The sequence below is a fragment of the Arabidopsis lyrata genome, assembly GCF_000004255.2.
Source record: "Arabidopsis lyrata subsp. lyrata unplaced genomic scaffold ARALYscaffold_2, whole genome shotgun sequence".
In the NCBI taxonomy this organism is placed as follows: Eukaryota; Viridiplantae; Streptophyta; class Magnoliopsida; order Brassicales; family Brassicaceae; genus Arabidopsis; species Arabidopsis lyrata.
In genome coordinates, this window is record NW_003302554.1 from 120,106 (window position 1) to 134,360 (window position 14,255).

Here is a 14,255-nt window from a genome sequence, read left to right on the forward strand (position 1 = left end):
TTAATCAATAGAACAACACAGTTTACAACACGTTATCAGCACGACTTGCTCTTAACGAAAACCCTAAAACCCTAACCCTAAAAATCACGGCACTGTTCATCGCCGACACTGTTCATCTCGGTACTGTTCATCGCCGTACTGTTCATCACCGCACTGTTCATCGCGGGTACTGTTCATCGTGGCACTGTTCATCGTGGTACTGTTCATCGTGGTACTGTTTGCGGTTCGTTGCAGCAGCGTGAGTTACCGAGGTCTTTAGCTCCCGGTTCTAGTCCATACAACCCCATAAGGTGAAAGGTAATATCAAAACCCTAAAGCTAAAGAACCAACAATTGAACTTGAAAGTTAAGCAAAGAGAAACCCTAAAACAAATGATGATTGATTAAGTGATTGCTTTGCTTGTATGATTCGATTGCTTGCTTGATCCGATTGCTTGTTTGCTCGATTGTTTGACTCGTTTAGGTTGCTAGAAAAAGTTGATTATCGTTTAAGCTAAAACTCGCCTAAGTTGCTAGAGAAGTTTTAATTATCTAAACCTATAATCGAAAATCCGAAAATTCCATAAGTTTAAATCGGCTTGCTTGAGATTGTTTAGGTTGTTAGATTGTTTGCTCCTTTGATTGATTACATGCTTAAAACCCTAATCAAATTAGGAAATATTTAGAAATAGGAAAATTAATCCTAAAGTAAAGAGGAAAGTAAATCCTAAAAGGAAAAGGAAAAGTTAATCCTAATTAAAAGAGGAAATCTAATCCTAAGCAAAAGAGGAAATCTAATCCTAAGCAAAAGAGGAAAGTCAAATCCCTAAGTAAATCGATTCATGGTTCGGTCTCAAATACCGCATGACACTAACGATTACATGATTTCGACTCAAAACTTTTCCTTGTAGATGTTGAATTACAACTTGTACTTTACTGCCCTAAATTTCTTAGGAGATAATTATTTTAAAATGGGCAATGGATACTAAGATATCCTAAAGTCAAAAGGACTTGGTAAATGTATCTAATAAGGCAATAATGCCAAGAAAGAAAGATAGATACAAGGCAATATTAGCCACCGTCTTATTGAGAGTCTCATAATCAGGACTATAAGTCCGTGGATGAGTCTATTGCTTGATGAGCAAAATAATGACTTACTAATAAAAACAGTGAGTTACGACCTCATAGATTAACCCCATTACCTAATGCCAATAAGGCCGCAGAGGATAATCTAACCACGTCTAAAGTGATAGACCACACGGCCGTGACCGTGGTGGATGGAAAGGACGTGGTTGTGGCCACTATAACTCATCCGGCCGTGGGAACCACTATAACCGTGGATGTAGACCCAATTCCGGCCGTGGTCGAGGGCGAGGACGATGTGGTATTTCCAAACCACAACACTCGACCAAATGAGTATGCCATAGATGTGGTATTAAAGGACGTGGTTGTGGCCACTATAACTCATCCGGCCATGGGAACCACTATAACCGTGGATGTAGACCCAATTCCGGCCATGGTCGAGGGCGAGGACGATGTGGTATTTCCAAACCACAACACTCGACCAAATGAGTATGCCATAGATATGGAATGGGAAAACCATTGGGCTAAGATATGTAGGACTTCCTAACATCGTTGTGACCTCTATCAAGAGAGTGTAAAAGGGAAGAATCCTAAAGCCCATTCGGCATATAAAGATGGTGAACATGATCAAGATGATCTAATAGAATATAAAACTTCTGATTGCATAAAAGAATCAAGTTGATAAATTTTACTTCGACATCAAAACCTCTATGTTTTTCTTTGCATTTTATGTGTTCATTGATTGTTATTTGCTTGAATTTATTTTATATTATTTTATGTTTAGAACATGATTCTTGTCCATATAAGAAATGGCCGAGGACAAGAACATAATTGTGGTGGATAGTGGAGCCACACAAAAGATAAGAGATATTTTCCTAAATCTCATAATGAAAAATGCCAATATTAGCACCATAGCGGGTATAGCTAGTCTTATTGAGGGCCATGGTCATGCCCATATACTTTTATCAAAGGGCACGCATCTTGAAATAAGCGATGCCCTATATTCACCCAGCTCGAAGAGGAGCTTGTCAAGTTTCAAAGATATAAGATTGAATGGTTTCCATATTGAAACAAAGGGTGAAGGGAACAAAGAGATCACCCAAGGACATAAGAAAGTCCTAGAGACTATATCCGCATTATCCACTGGTCTCTACTATGTTAAAATCGATATGATCGAAGCTAATATGGCAATGAACAAAGAGTTCATCGAGAAATTCACTTTATGGCATGACCGGCTTGGCCATCCGGGTCATAGTATGATGCGTAAGCTTATGATAAATTCAAAGGGGCACACCCTAAAAGAGAAAAGAGTTATCCCTAAGAATCTCACGTGTGAAGCATGTTCACAAGGGAAACTCATTATAAGGCCATCACCGGCTAAGGTAAATAAAGAGACCTTAAAATTTCTGGAAAGGATACAAGGAGATATATGTATGGTCCTCATTGATGCATCGACAAGATGGTCGCATGTTTGTCTCCTATCTACTAGAAACCAAATGTTTGCTAGGTTATTGGCCCAGATAATAAGACTGCGAGCCCACTTTCCAGATTTTCCGCTTAAGACTATACGTCTAGACAATGCCGGTGAATTCACGTCCCAAGCGTTTAATGACTACTGTATGTCCATGGGGGTAAGTGTGGAACATCCCGTAGCACATGTACATACACAGAATGGATTAGCGGAATCCTTCATTAAACAAATTCAATTGATCGTTCGACCATTACTCATGAGGTCGAAGCTTCCAGTAGCCGCTTGGGGACACACTGTTTTACATGCATCAGAGCTTATACGCATAAGGCCATCTAGTGAACATAAATATTCGCCATCCCAATTATTAACGGGTCATGAGCCAGACATATCCCATCTAAAGACTTTCGGGTGTGCCATATATGTACCGATTGCTCCACCACATAGAAACAAAGATGGGACCTCAAAGGAGGATGGGAATATATGTTGGATTTGATTCTCCCACCATTATTAAGTATCTAGAGCCAACTACGGGTGATCTATTTAAGGTTAGATACGCGGATTGTCATTTGAATGAATCCGAATTTCCTACTATAGGTGGAGAGACGAACAAGCTGGGTAAAGCAATAAAAGAAATATAATGAAATCAAACATCCTTAAATTGGCAAGATCCTCGGACTCTGGCATGAGAATCAGAGGTCTATAAGATTATACATTTGAAAAGCTAGCTAATCAATTGCCAGATTCCTTTGCTGACCCAAAGAAAGTTACAAAAACGTACATACCAGCTTGTAATGCACCAGTACGTATTGATATCCAAAAGCGAATCAATGAAATTGCTACCGAGTCTAACACACGAAAGAAACGTGGTAGACCAATAGGTTCCAAAGATAAAAATCCTCGAAAATCAAAGAAAGGTGCAATAGGAATCCGAGGTTACTAAGGAAACCATCCCAGACATGGAGATAAGGCCGGCCGGCTCTAAGGTACAGGTACCATATAATGTAGCTTGGGACGCCAAGCTGCAAAGTATTAAAGGTCCTGACCATAATAAATCTCAAATCGATTATATCATGTCTGGAACATAATGGAACATATAAGAAATGTCGACATAAGATGATTTTGCATGCAAGGTAGCACTTGAATTTATGAATATAAATGAGGATCAGGAGCCCACGTCTATACTAGAGTGCACTCAAAGACTTGATTGATTAAATGGTACAAGACCATAAAACGTGGAGCTAAGAATCATTAAGAAAAGGAATGAGTTTGGTCCGACCTTAAGGACACCATTCGATGTAAAAACCAGTAGGACACAAATGGGTCTTTGTGAAGAAGAGAAATGAGAATAATGAAATCGTGAGATATAAGGCACGGCTTGTTGCACAAGGATTCTCACAAAGACCGGGGATAGATTATGAAGAAACATACTCCCCTGTGGTGGATGCTAAGACATTTAAATTTTACTAAGTCTGGCTATATAAAGAAAAAGACTTGATTTGCGGCTAATGGATGTAATGCCTGCATATTTATATAAGTCCACTGGATGATATATATGAGATTACCAGAGGGTATTGAGCTCAAAGATAAAGATAAGAAAGGGTCTCGAGACCAATACTGCATAAGGCTGAACAAATCGCTTTATGGACTGAAACAAAGTGGACGCATGTGGTACAATAGATTAAGCGAGTACCTAGTCAGAGAAGGTTATAAGAATGATCCCATCAGTCCATGTATCTTCATAAAGAAATTTGCAAACGAAGGGTTTGTGATAATAGCAGTATATGTGGATGATTTGAACATCCTTGGAACCTCTGGGGAAATCGCCCAAACAGTCAAATATCTAAAGAAAGAATTCGAGATGAAAGACCTAGGCAAGACAAAATTCTGTTTGGGATTGCAACTTGAGTACGTGAATAATGGAATCCTTGTGCATCAAAAGGCATATACTGAAAAAGTACTCAAGAGATTCAATATGGACCAGGCCCACCCATTGAGCAGCCCAATGGTGGTGAGAAGCCTCGGATTGGATAGTGATCCATTCGGTCCAAAGAAGGATGAGGAAGAAGTTCTCGATCCTGAAGTGCCATACCTTAGTGCCATAGGAGCGTTAATGTACTTGGCTAGCCACACTAGACCAGACATATGTTTTGCCGTGAACCTCCTTTGCCTAAATTTAGTTCATGATCAACCCAAAGGCACTAGAAAGGTTTGAAAGAAGGTTTGGTTAAATTTTAAATTCTATTCTTCCTATGTTTGTTTATTTGGGTTTTATTCTATACTGATCTAACCAAAGAAGGTCTAGTTTGCTTTGGTTTAGTTTGTTTTGCTGATGCAGGTAAAATCAGATTATGGCATGGTCAATAGATAGGAACTACGTGTGGCTTGATCCGTTCCAAGGGTACGTAGGCAGCCTTCTTCAAGGCGCAGCTACTACAACATCAAAGACCATCATATGAGGAGACAACACAGCCTGTATCGCTCAGCTCAAGGACGGCTACATCAAGGGAGATCGGACGAAGCACATTCTAACAAAGTTCTTCTTCACGCATGACTTGCAAAGGGATGGAGAAGTTCGAGTGGTACAAGTTCGATCCAGCGACAACTCAGCCGATCTCTTTACCAAGGCATTACCAACATCGACATTGAGGAAGCTCACGCATCAAATTGGAATGCGGAGACTTAAGGACTTGCAGGGATGACCAAAACAGGGGGAGTAATACGTGCTGTACTCTTTTTCCTTAACCATGGTTTTGTCCCAATGGGTTTTCCTGGTAAGGTTTTAATGAGGCAGCATCCCCAAGCGTATTACTGAGATCCTTTGGCATCTACACGGTTATGTCATCCAAGGGGGAGTGTTATAAACCACATGTTGGATGGACTCCATAACCGTGGACCTTATGCATATTCTAGAAGGCCCATGTCCATGTCCTAGAAGGCCCATGCCCATGTTCTTGAAGATTCTCCTTATGACGGCCTATATTGTACTTAGTGGGCCTTTGGGCTTTAGGGTTTACTAGCCCAATGGGGATTTGTCTCCCCTCATCATGTATATATATGTATCGAAATCTCATTCATTAATCAATAGAACAACACAGTTTACAACATTTTTTGCTTTTTCGCTTTAATTTTTGTTTAGAAAATTCCAAACATATAAACTTGAAAAATTCTTTCAGTTAAACATATGTGGGCCTTACGATGAGGGAAAAAAAAACACAAACTTGTATTTGGGCCTACATGACTTTTTGGCTTCTATTCCTTCATATGATTTTCCCCCGAAGTACAAAAACAAAATCATGTAAATTTCCTAGGTCCATTTGTAAATTAAGTTTTGTTGCCATAAGTTTTTATAAAACTGCTAATTTTTTCTTTTCTTTTAATTTGGCTCGAAAATACGTTCACAATTTTACGAATGACTGGATCAGTAAGTGCACATTGGAGGATATGAATACTTTCGTGTTCCAAGTGTATGTTTTTTAGGCCTGGGCACAAGGCAAGTACTTGCTATTTTTTAAGTACTTGTGACTCGCTTTGGCCCGTACAAGTAATTGAAAGTTCGGTTTGATACTCGACTCGTTTGAGCAAGTACTTGCTAAAACAAGTACTCGTCCAAAATTTTGTTACTTGCAAGTAACTTGACCCGACTTGTTACTTGCAAGGTAACTTGACTTGGCTTGTTACTTGCAAGAACTTGTTACTTAAATCTTGAAGTCTTGAACATTTAATTTAAATAAAAAACCAATCTCATACGTATTATAAAACATTCAGAATTTTAAACATCGTAAAATCGCAAAACATCTTAGAATCACAACACATTGAAAGTTCCAAAAGATAAGCATTTTAAAACAACTTGGTTCAAATTGAAATTTTGTCTCTATCTTCCTTCTTGAGTTCTTGTCTTCTTGATTCTCTTTTTTTTTTCCATATAAATAAAACCAACATAACAAATGTTACTATTAGTGTATTACGCTTTAAAACAAAACTTGAAAATCATGAAGTATCTTGTAATACAAAACGGGACGAGTAACAGAGCGAGTAACGGGGCGAGTAACAGAGCGAGTAACAGAGCGAGTATCGAAATGGGGCGAGTAACGAGCCAAGTATCAAAAAAAATTATGATACTTGATACTTGACCCTTACTTGCAAGTAATGGAATTATACTACTTGGTACTTGCCTTGACAACACCGGGTACTTGTTTTTTCAAGGCGAGTACGAGCCGAGTAGCGAGTATCAACCGAGTAACGAGTACTTGTGCCCAGGCCTAATGTTTTTACAGTATTTCTTTTTAGTTTCAACCTTAAGACATACAGCAAAATACGGTCGCCAAATCTCAGGTATAATAAAGGACTCGTGTCGTATTGCGAGGGTAAACAAAACGCAAAACGCAACATGGATTTGGGGAATATAAATGCAGCACAGCTTAAGTTGAAGATTGGAGAAGTTTCTTGTAGTCATGGAAGGTTCCATGGAATGGTGCAATCCTACCGTCTGACACAACCCACAACTCGTCCACACTTCCCGATATCAGATGCTCGTCGTGACTTACCTGCACAAACAAAAAAGAAGATTGATTGCTTGCTTGTTGTATTAATCAATAAACCCAACCCGGTACACAGATTTCTATCCAATCTTGAAAACCAAGTAAGGATTGAGTGAGTACCATGCAGATACCGCCTTGGAATAAGACAAGTCCTTGAATCAAAGCTTCCACAGCATCCAAATCCTGACATTATTATAGTTCCTACTTTTAGCAAACTGAAATCCTTCCTTATTAAAAAGATCCATGCATGAATACAATATATGTAGCTTACAAGATGATTGGACGGCTCATCAAGCAATAGCAAGTGTGGTTTCTTGAATGTTATCTTCGCAAATGCAACTCTGCTTTTCTGACCACCTAATCCCCCATTCGCACCCCAAAAAATACACACATTAGTGAACGTAACAAATCACTATCTCCACAACACATAAAAATGAAGTACTTCTAATTTCATTCTAGAAGATTGTGGTTATAGAACTCCAAACACCCAAAAATTACCTGATAAAGTGTACATGGGCTGCAGTGCAAGATTTCCAGTGACCCCAAGAGAACCCAAGTGACTTCTGAGCTTTTGTTCCGGTACTCCCTGCGACAACAAATCAAATACCAGTTAAGACATCTTGAGAAGCCGAGGGCATGTAGATTTTGCTTACTGAAATTGTGCTTGTAACTTGTAAGAAGAAGACAAGTAGAAAATACTGTAAACACTAATATATGAAACATTTTTAACTCAAGTATGATCTCATGTTAACTGAAACATACAAACAAGAGGGATATTACAGGCGTGGGAACTTACTGGGTAGCAGCGCATCATATATAGAAGAGGATTCGAAGAAAGGTCTAGTCCATCCACATGGTGCTGACTAAAGACTGCAACTCGAACCTGTAAAAGGATATCAATACCCCATATCAGGGCCACCAAATTTTAGCATTAACACTTAACAGAGCAGGAAAACCAGCAATCAGAAATGTAGGTAATGAAAACCAAGATTAATAATATTGCTGTCAAAGATTATTTCAAAAATCAATGCTTTTCAAAAATCCAACTTCTTAAACCTAAAAGGGGTCTCCACTATTTGAGGTTTAATAAAAGGTCATCCCATATGTTCCAGAGGGGCAGTGTTCAATTTGTTGTTCAGGTAAAAGAGATGTCTTCTGGGATACCTTAGCAGAACGGAAAACTGTTCCAGAGCTTGGTTGCAGATCCCCAGAAATAAGTTTGAGTATTGTTGATTTACCAATACCATTCGGTCCCACCACTGCAAATCAAGGAGAAAACCATATATATAGAGCTTAAAATGCTGGGAAGAACCTCAAAAATTAAAATTCTACATGTTCTTTGATGCTGTACATATTGTTATCCACAAATGATAGAGGAAGGTTTATAAACATGTATCATCTGTGAGATCTCATAATTGATGGAAAAGGGGGGGAGGGGAGCCTTCTTACTTGCGATACGGCTGTCCAGATCTATTCCGAAATTTAGGTTCCTAAACAACAACGGACCACCAGGGTAGCCAAATGATGCATCACTGTAGAAAGAATAAACAAGCAAGGAAATTTAGCATGTTGATGTCTGGATCCTCCCCATACCAAAATTAGAGAAGTTTCTGTCAGATTCACACAGCTAGTTTCTGGAAGATGACAAACCTAAAACTGATAATGGGAGGTCCTGGCTTATCGTCAGGAGTTGGGAATTCAAATTTATAGCTGCAAAAGAAAAACAAGAGGTTAATATATATAAAAGGCTAAAGCTGAGAGTAAGCATTGAATCCTACTGTAGCAGTTTAATCCAATAGCAGAGTATAGCATCATTCCTAATTTCAACATATATATAAGAAAGGCTCGCTTACTCAGGATCATTAATAACTTGATCCACATGAGCCAGTCGGTCCAATGCCTGAATCATAGACACAACAATATTAGAGCACCGCTGATGGCCAAAATATGATCACATAAATAGTTGTAACAGGTGACACCTTGATTCTTGACTGAACAAGAGACGCCCTCTTTGCATTGTAACGAAATTTGTCAATGAACGCCTGTAGCAGAAAACAAGGTATCAAGCATCAAACTGAAATCCCCATGTTGGAATACTGTTAAACAAACCAGAGACGAGTTGAAAACAGAATTAATGAGTTCATTTTCAGAAAAAGAAAAGAAACCTGCATATGTGACCGTGATCGTTCACTTGATTCAAAAGCTTTTTGTTGATTTTTCACTTGTTCTTCCCGTGTTCTTTCAAAAATATCATAATTTCCCTTATAGGTACTTAGTTTTTGGTTTTGCAAATGGATGATGTCCGTGACCACCTGCAGACAAAAACAAGTATTACACATGTCCAGAGATATTGTGGAAATATTAACTGCATGGGGATCAATAGAGAGAAAAAGTACCGTGTTCAAGAATTCCCTAGCATGGGAAACGACTATAAATGTTTTTGGCCACTTCGTTAGATATGTTTCTAACCATAAGACAGCATGGAGATCAAGATGGTTCTACCAAAAGAGAGGAAAAGAATGTCGGAAACCTGAAAATATATTGATCTAATAAGGGAAACCTTATAAAGAAAACACACCGTAGGTTCATCAAGCAACAACAAATCAGGCTCTATAAATAGTGCACGAGCAAGTGCAATTCGCATCCTCCATCCTCCTGAAAAAGTATTTGTAGCTTTCAGCTGCATTTCTGGAGTGAAACTTAGACCCTGAAAATATTGTAGAGCGAACGTTTGCAAGTTAGTAGTACTCAGAAGTTGAAGGTAACAAAAGAACATGCAAAGATTTCAACAGGAGATATCACCCAAATCTAGCATTTTATATGATTTATGTAGTGATGGGTCACGACTTGGGTCCAGATATGCATACCCTCTTGTTTATATCTATGCTATCAAATGAAAACTCTAAAGGGCTACAGAAAATTTATGATGGTAAAGAGCAACTTACAGCAAGGATACTAGCTGCCCGAGCCTCGGCAGTATAAGCATCAATTGCGTCAAGCCTTTTGTATATTTCTTCAAGCCTTTGAGACATAAGATCTCCTTCAACTGTGTCTTTGGTAGGCAATCCATCCTTAGCTGTGGGTTCTTCCATTTCTCTCTTCAGATAACCAAACAAAAGTCAACATTACCACCAAAGACAGATGACACGAAAAGGTAAGACACCTGAGTGAATAAATGCTAATACTTATTAGTAAAGTAGCTTTTGTCTAACCTGCTTTGCCAGTATTTGAATTTCTTCTTCCAGCAGCTTGGTTCTTTCAATATCAGTGTTAAGAACGCATTGTAAGGCTGTTGTCTTGTCACCAACCACTTCTTGTTCGACATGCAATATCTGGCAATTAGTAGGAATACCCTCTATAGCATGCATAGCCATATACCTCAAAAAAGTTGTTTTCCCGGTACCATTACGTCCTACAAGACCTGTAAAGTAATCCAAAGAGAACAAATACCCATTTGTAAGCTAGATTTCTCTTTCCATCTATTTCTTGGATTAAACAGACAGCTAAAACCAATAAAAACGACAATCAAACCCACCGTAATGGCGTCCAAAAGAGAGGGTGATTGATCCATCGACAATCAGGTCACGGCCTCCAACAGAAACATTAAAGTTATCCATATGAATATCTCTGATAGCAGAGCCACCACCAGTGTCATGATTGACACTAACAGTAGGCATCCCTGCTTTAGCGGCTTCCATTTCAGCAACATGCTGTTGATATTGTAGCTGCAAAAACAAGAAACCAGTAAATAAAAACAAAATCTCAAGTAGAAAAAGAAAACCTGTCATTATTATATACCTCTCTTTGGCGATCATCCTTTTTCTTTCTCCTTTCAATCTTAGCTAAGTCACGTTCAGTGAGCAAAGGGCCATCCACAGGCTCCGGCTTCTTCTTCTTCACCGGTCCATCATCCATTCCATCGTTCATCCGCACAGGCATTGCAAGACTCCTCACAGTTGGTGTAGGCTTCACCAGCCCATGCTTTCCAAACTTATCCGACAGTTTGCTACAAACCTACACACACACCACATCCAAATTACAAATTAAGCATTTCTTTGAATGTCTATATCAGCTCATTCAAAACCGAGACCTATTGGGTAATTCTTGAAACCATTTCAACACAGATTTAAGTTCCCACTCACAGAAACCCTAACGAAACACACAAGCGAAGATAAAACGAATCTAGAATTACAATAATTGGAGAACTGAAGAAGGCCAAGCAACAAGCTCCGATGATTGCTTACCAAACGGCACTCGTCGAAATCGGAAACGCATTCAGCAGCGACGAGGAGCTCACCGACGGCATCAAAGGCACCTTCACCTTCCTCACCGAAGTCGAAATCTTCATCAGCGAGGACATTGATGATGTAGTCCATAATCGGCTCGTCCACATCCTGAGCTCTGCGTCCGAGCACTTCATACACCACCGAGCTCGCAACTTCAGTCATGGCCAAACACAGAAGCGACGAGATTCAAAATTCCACAAAAACTGATTTGATAAACCCAAAAGTGAAGGCAATGAGAGAGAAGGCGAAGCTTTTTTTAGGGCAATTTGGGACACACTAAACCAAACCAAATCAAACATTATGATTTAATCCGGTTCACGTTTCTCCTCTTAACATGGCTCGAGGCCATTGTGAAATCAAAAGTCGTCAATTTTTCAGAGATATATAGATTAGCAATTTGGATTTACTAAAACCAGACCTCTTAACTGTTTGGCCAATCAATTCATAACATATTTTTATTACTAACAAACTCATATCATACTCCCTCCGTTTTCGAATAGTTGTCGTTTTAGAGCTTTTTTTTTGTTTTAAATTAGTTGTCGTTTTAAGGTAATAATGTAATTTATGCCAATAACTACCCAAATTACCCTCATTTTATTGAACACAAATTATTTGTAAATAATTACTTGTCATTTTTATGAGGTTAATATAGTTATTGTATACATTTTCTTAATTTGTCCAAATACAGTTAAAACGACAACTTAAAAAAAAACAGAGGGAGTATATCTTAATTGCTTGTAAATCTCTTTGACATCACCATCAAATGTCAGCCACAAAAAACGACAATGAGAGAGAGAGAAGTCAAATGAATTGGATGTTGCACTCTGATGAAGCTCTATGAAGAGTCCTTAGATTGGCTCGCAAGTTCTGGTTGTTGCTGTCTCTTTCAATACCAATTCTCACAGTTTCAAGACATTTCAGTTTTCCCAAGAAATGCCTCATTTGTTTCAGCTCTATTAAACTTCCTCCATACCCTTTAATCTCTAGCACCTTGATTCGACATGCCGATAAACAACACATTCCACTCTTCTTCTCTCTAATGCAGGGGCATACGTCTCCACATCTACTAGTAACTCTGTGCACAAGACCCTAAAAACCATAACAAATCAGACAACTTTTTTTACATGTATAAGAGCCAAAAAAAATCATTGTGTATTAATTTTTCAAAAGCATGTCATACTTTAATAGATAGAGTATGGAGATTTAGAGAATTATTTAGCAGAAGAGGCAATGCTTGCCATCCTTTTTCTTCGTCGCTCTCAAGAGATAGATTACGGAGGTTGTTGAAGACCGGCATGTAATTGCAGCAGAAGAAAAACGCCTGATTTGTATAATCACAACCAGTAAACACATATAGAAATGAAACAAAACCGATAAAACACCATCAGTCGTAGCGTAGCAGAACTGACCTCAAGAGAATCAGGAGACAGGTGAAGGGTCTCAACTTTGCGTATCCCCGCAACCAGGCTTGTAACATTACCAAAAACATCATATGGACGATAGACATCAAAATCTTTTTCATCATAATCACTATCATAAGAGACAGTTGACACCCACAATCGAAGATCTAGTCTAGCTTCAACGAGAGAAGCCATACGATCAACAATAGTATAGCCTTGGGAGACAAAAGCAGAATAGTCAAGAAACTCAAGACGCGGTGTCTTGAACCAAACATTGTCTTCATATGCCCTTACGGACATAGGATGATGGAAATAAACTGTGAGTCGCTTGACGGATTCACTAAACACGGACCTCTTCCAAGTTGGGGGGTCATCACAACCATCACGTATGAATAAATCCTCAAGCACAGGGCAACCAGAGATGAGCCACTCATACATATCTTTATTAGCCACAACTGAACCGAGAGAAAGAGTCTTGAGCGCTGGGAAAAACACAGAGCCCGCATGAGGGACGCGGCCTTGAAGATAAATTCGATCGGATAGAGTGAGTTTAACCAATGTGTTAATAGACAAGGTCCCTATATCGAGATATTGGGATTGCAAGTGTAGTTCCAAGCAGCCGCGTTGGAGGGCAGTGCGAATCCAACGGTCAGCACGAGAGGATGCATAGTGGCGGCCATTGAGAGAGAGTCTCTTGATGGGATAAGTGTTGAAGCGAGCAACAGTTTGGTCCAAGAAAGCAGAGAAGCCACTAGTTGGTGAGTCTTCCAAATCAAAGTTGTCGACAAGAAAGAGCAGATTCCGCCACCTCTTGGACAGAACAGTTGTGGAAACAACAAGTTTTGTGGCAAGTAAAGAAAGGATTTTGCCAAGAATCTCATCTGGCAGATTGCTGATGAAATCTATAGGATCCATGGAATCGCATGCAAATCTGGATTACAGTTTTTAAATATCATCAAGTCATCTCTAATAAAGATATAGCCAAAGTTACTCATAAACCCTAATTAATCTAACTAAATAAATGGAAGGGGAACAAAATTAGGTTGGTCAAATATGATTCAGGACAGACACAAACCAACCTCAAGAGAAATGAAGCAGCAGGCTTTTGTAACAGAAAGACGGAGGAGCACGTATGTATCTCTTTTTTTCGACTAGACAGAAGAAGATTTGGGTTCACCCATGTCTTCCTTAATTTTATACCTTTCCGCTCGATTGTTGATTAATTCACCCCTACTCATGAGCTAATTTATTGAGTATCTTTTACTTTTTTTTTTTTTTTTTTTTTTTGGACTTTTTACCTTATTATATAAAGGTTAGATTTTTTTTTAAGTACTCTAATATAAAAATACTTTTTTTAACTTTATTTTAGGGGGGTATGACTCTTCTGATGCTTCTTCTAAGTGTGAGAATGCTTCCCCTGCTGGTGAAAAGACGTTAGCATCTGCGATAAGAGCTCATCAGTCTGCTCCGGTGATTCCTTGGGTTTAGGCTGTGGTGAC

The 14,255-nt window shown here is 39.0% G+C and overlaps 2 protein-coding genes across 4 annotated transcripts; both read right to left on the bottom strand.

The window, feature by feature from the left end:
• Window positions 1-5,970: 5,970 nt before the first annotated feature.
• LOC9323938 (ABC transporter F family member 3) lies at window positions 5,971-11,627 on the bottom strand. 3 transcript variants are annotated; one of them, XR_002334086.1, is made up of 19 exons: window positions 11,315-11,627; window positions 10,869-11,084; window positions 10,606-10,795; window positions 10,283-10,491; window positions 10,016-10,168; window positions 9,649-9,777; window positions 9,467-9,568; window positions 9,236-9,382; window positions 9,050-9,112; window positions 8,924-8,970; window positions 8,721-8,780; window positions 8,520-8,602; window positions 8,235-8,329; window positions 7,867-7,953; window positions 7,569-7,656; window positions 7,342-7,427; window positions 7,191-7,253; window positions 6,797-7,076; window positions 5,971-6,000 (listed from the first exon to the last, which is right to left on the bottom strand). XR_002334086.1 is itself a non-coding variant. In XM_021035474.1 (18 exons), the coding sequence occupies exons 1-18, from the start codon at window positions 11,516-11,518 to the stop codon at window positions 6,951-6,953; spliced, it is 2,148 nt and encodes a 715-aa protein (XP_020891133.1). In that variant the 5' UTR covers window positions 11,519-11,627; the 3' UTR covers window positions 6,685-6,950. The 3 variants fall into 3 exon arrangements, 1 of the variants encoding a protein (XP_020891133.1); XR_002334087.1 differs by lacking the exon at window positions 5,971-6,000 and having other exon boundaries at window positions 6,666-6,867; window positions 6,900-7,076; XM_021035474.1 differs by lacking the exon at window positions 5,971-6,000 and having other exon boundaries at window positions 6,685-7,076.
• A 456-nt stretch (window positions 11,628-12,083) lies between these two features.
• Window positions 12,084-13,938, bottom strand: LOC110231025 (putative F-box protein At1g64540). Its single transcript, XM_021035674.1, has 4 exons — window positions 13,836-13,938; window positions 12,766-13,687; window positions 12,537-12,677; window positions 12,084-12,445 (listed from the first exon to the last, which is right to left on the bottom strand). Exons 2-4 carry the CDS (start codon window positions 13,669-13,671, stop codon window positions 12,158-12,160), a joined length of 1,335 nt encoding a protein of 444 aa, XP_020891333.1. The 5' UTR covers window positions 13,672-13,687; window positions 13,836-13,938; the 3' UTR covers window positions 12,084-12,157.
• Between the last annotated feature and the right edge of the window lie 317 nt (window positions 13,939-14,255).

What these genes read in the sequence shown, in the direction of transcription:
- LOC9323938 (XM_021035474.1), bottom strand. Translation starts at nt 11,518, where the DNA reads ATGACTGAAGTTGCGAGCTCGGTGGTGTATGAAGTGCTCGGACGCAGA. An exon ending in ATTTCGACGAGTGCCGTTTG is followed by an intron (nt 11,085 to 11,314) that starts GTAAGCAATCAT and finishes GTGTGTGTGTAG; the next exon opens with GTTTGTAGCAAACTGTCGGA. An exon ending in ATATGATGCGCTGCTACCCA is followed by an intron (nt 7,657 to 7,866) that starts GTAAGTTCCCAC and finishes TTGTTGTCGCAG; the next exon opens with GGAGTACCGGAACAAAAGCT.
- LOC110231025 (XM_021035674.1), bottom strand. Translation starts at nt 13,671, where the DNA reads ATGGATCCTATAGATTTCATCAGCAATCTGCCAGATGAGATTCTTGGC. An exon ending in TGTCTCCTGATTCTCTTGAG is followed by an intron (nt 12,678 to 12,765) that starts GTCAGTTCTGCT and finishes TATACAAATCAG; the next exon opens with GCGTTTTTCTTCTGCTGCAA. An exon ending in TCCATACTCTATCTATTAAA is followed by an intron (nt 12,446 to 12,536) that starts GTATGACATGCT and finishes TATGGTTTTTAG; the next exon opens with GGTCTTGTGCACAGAGTTAC.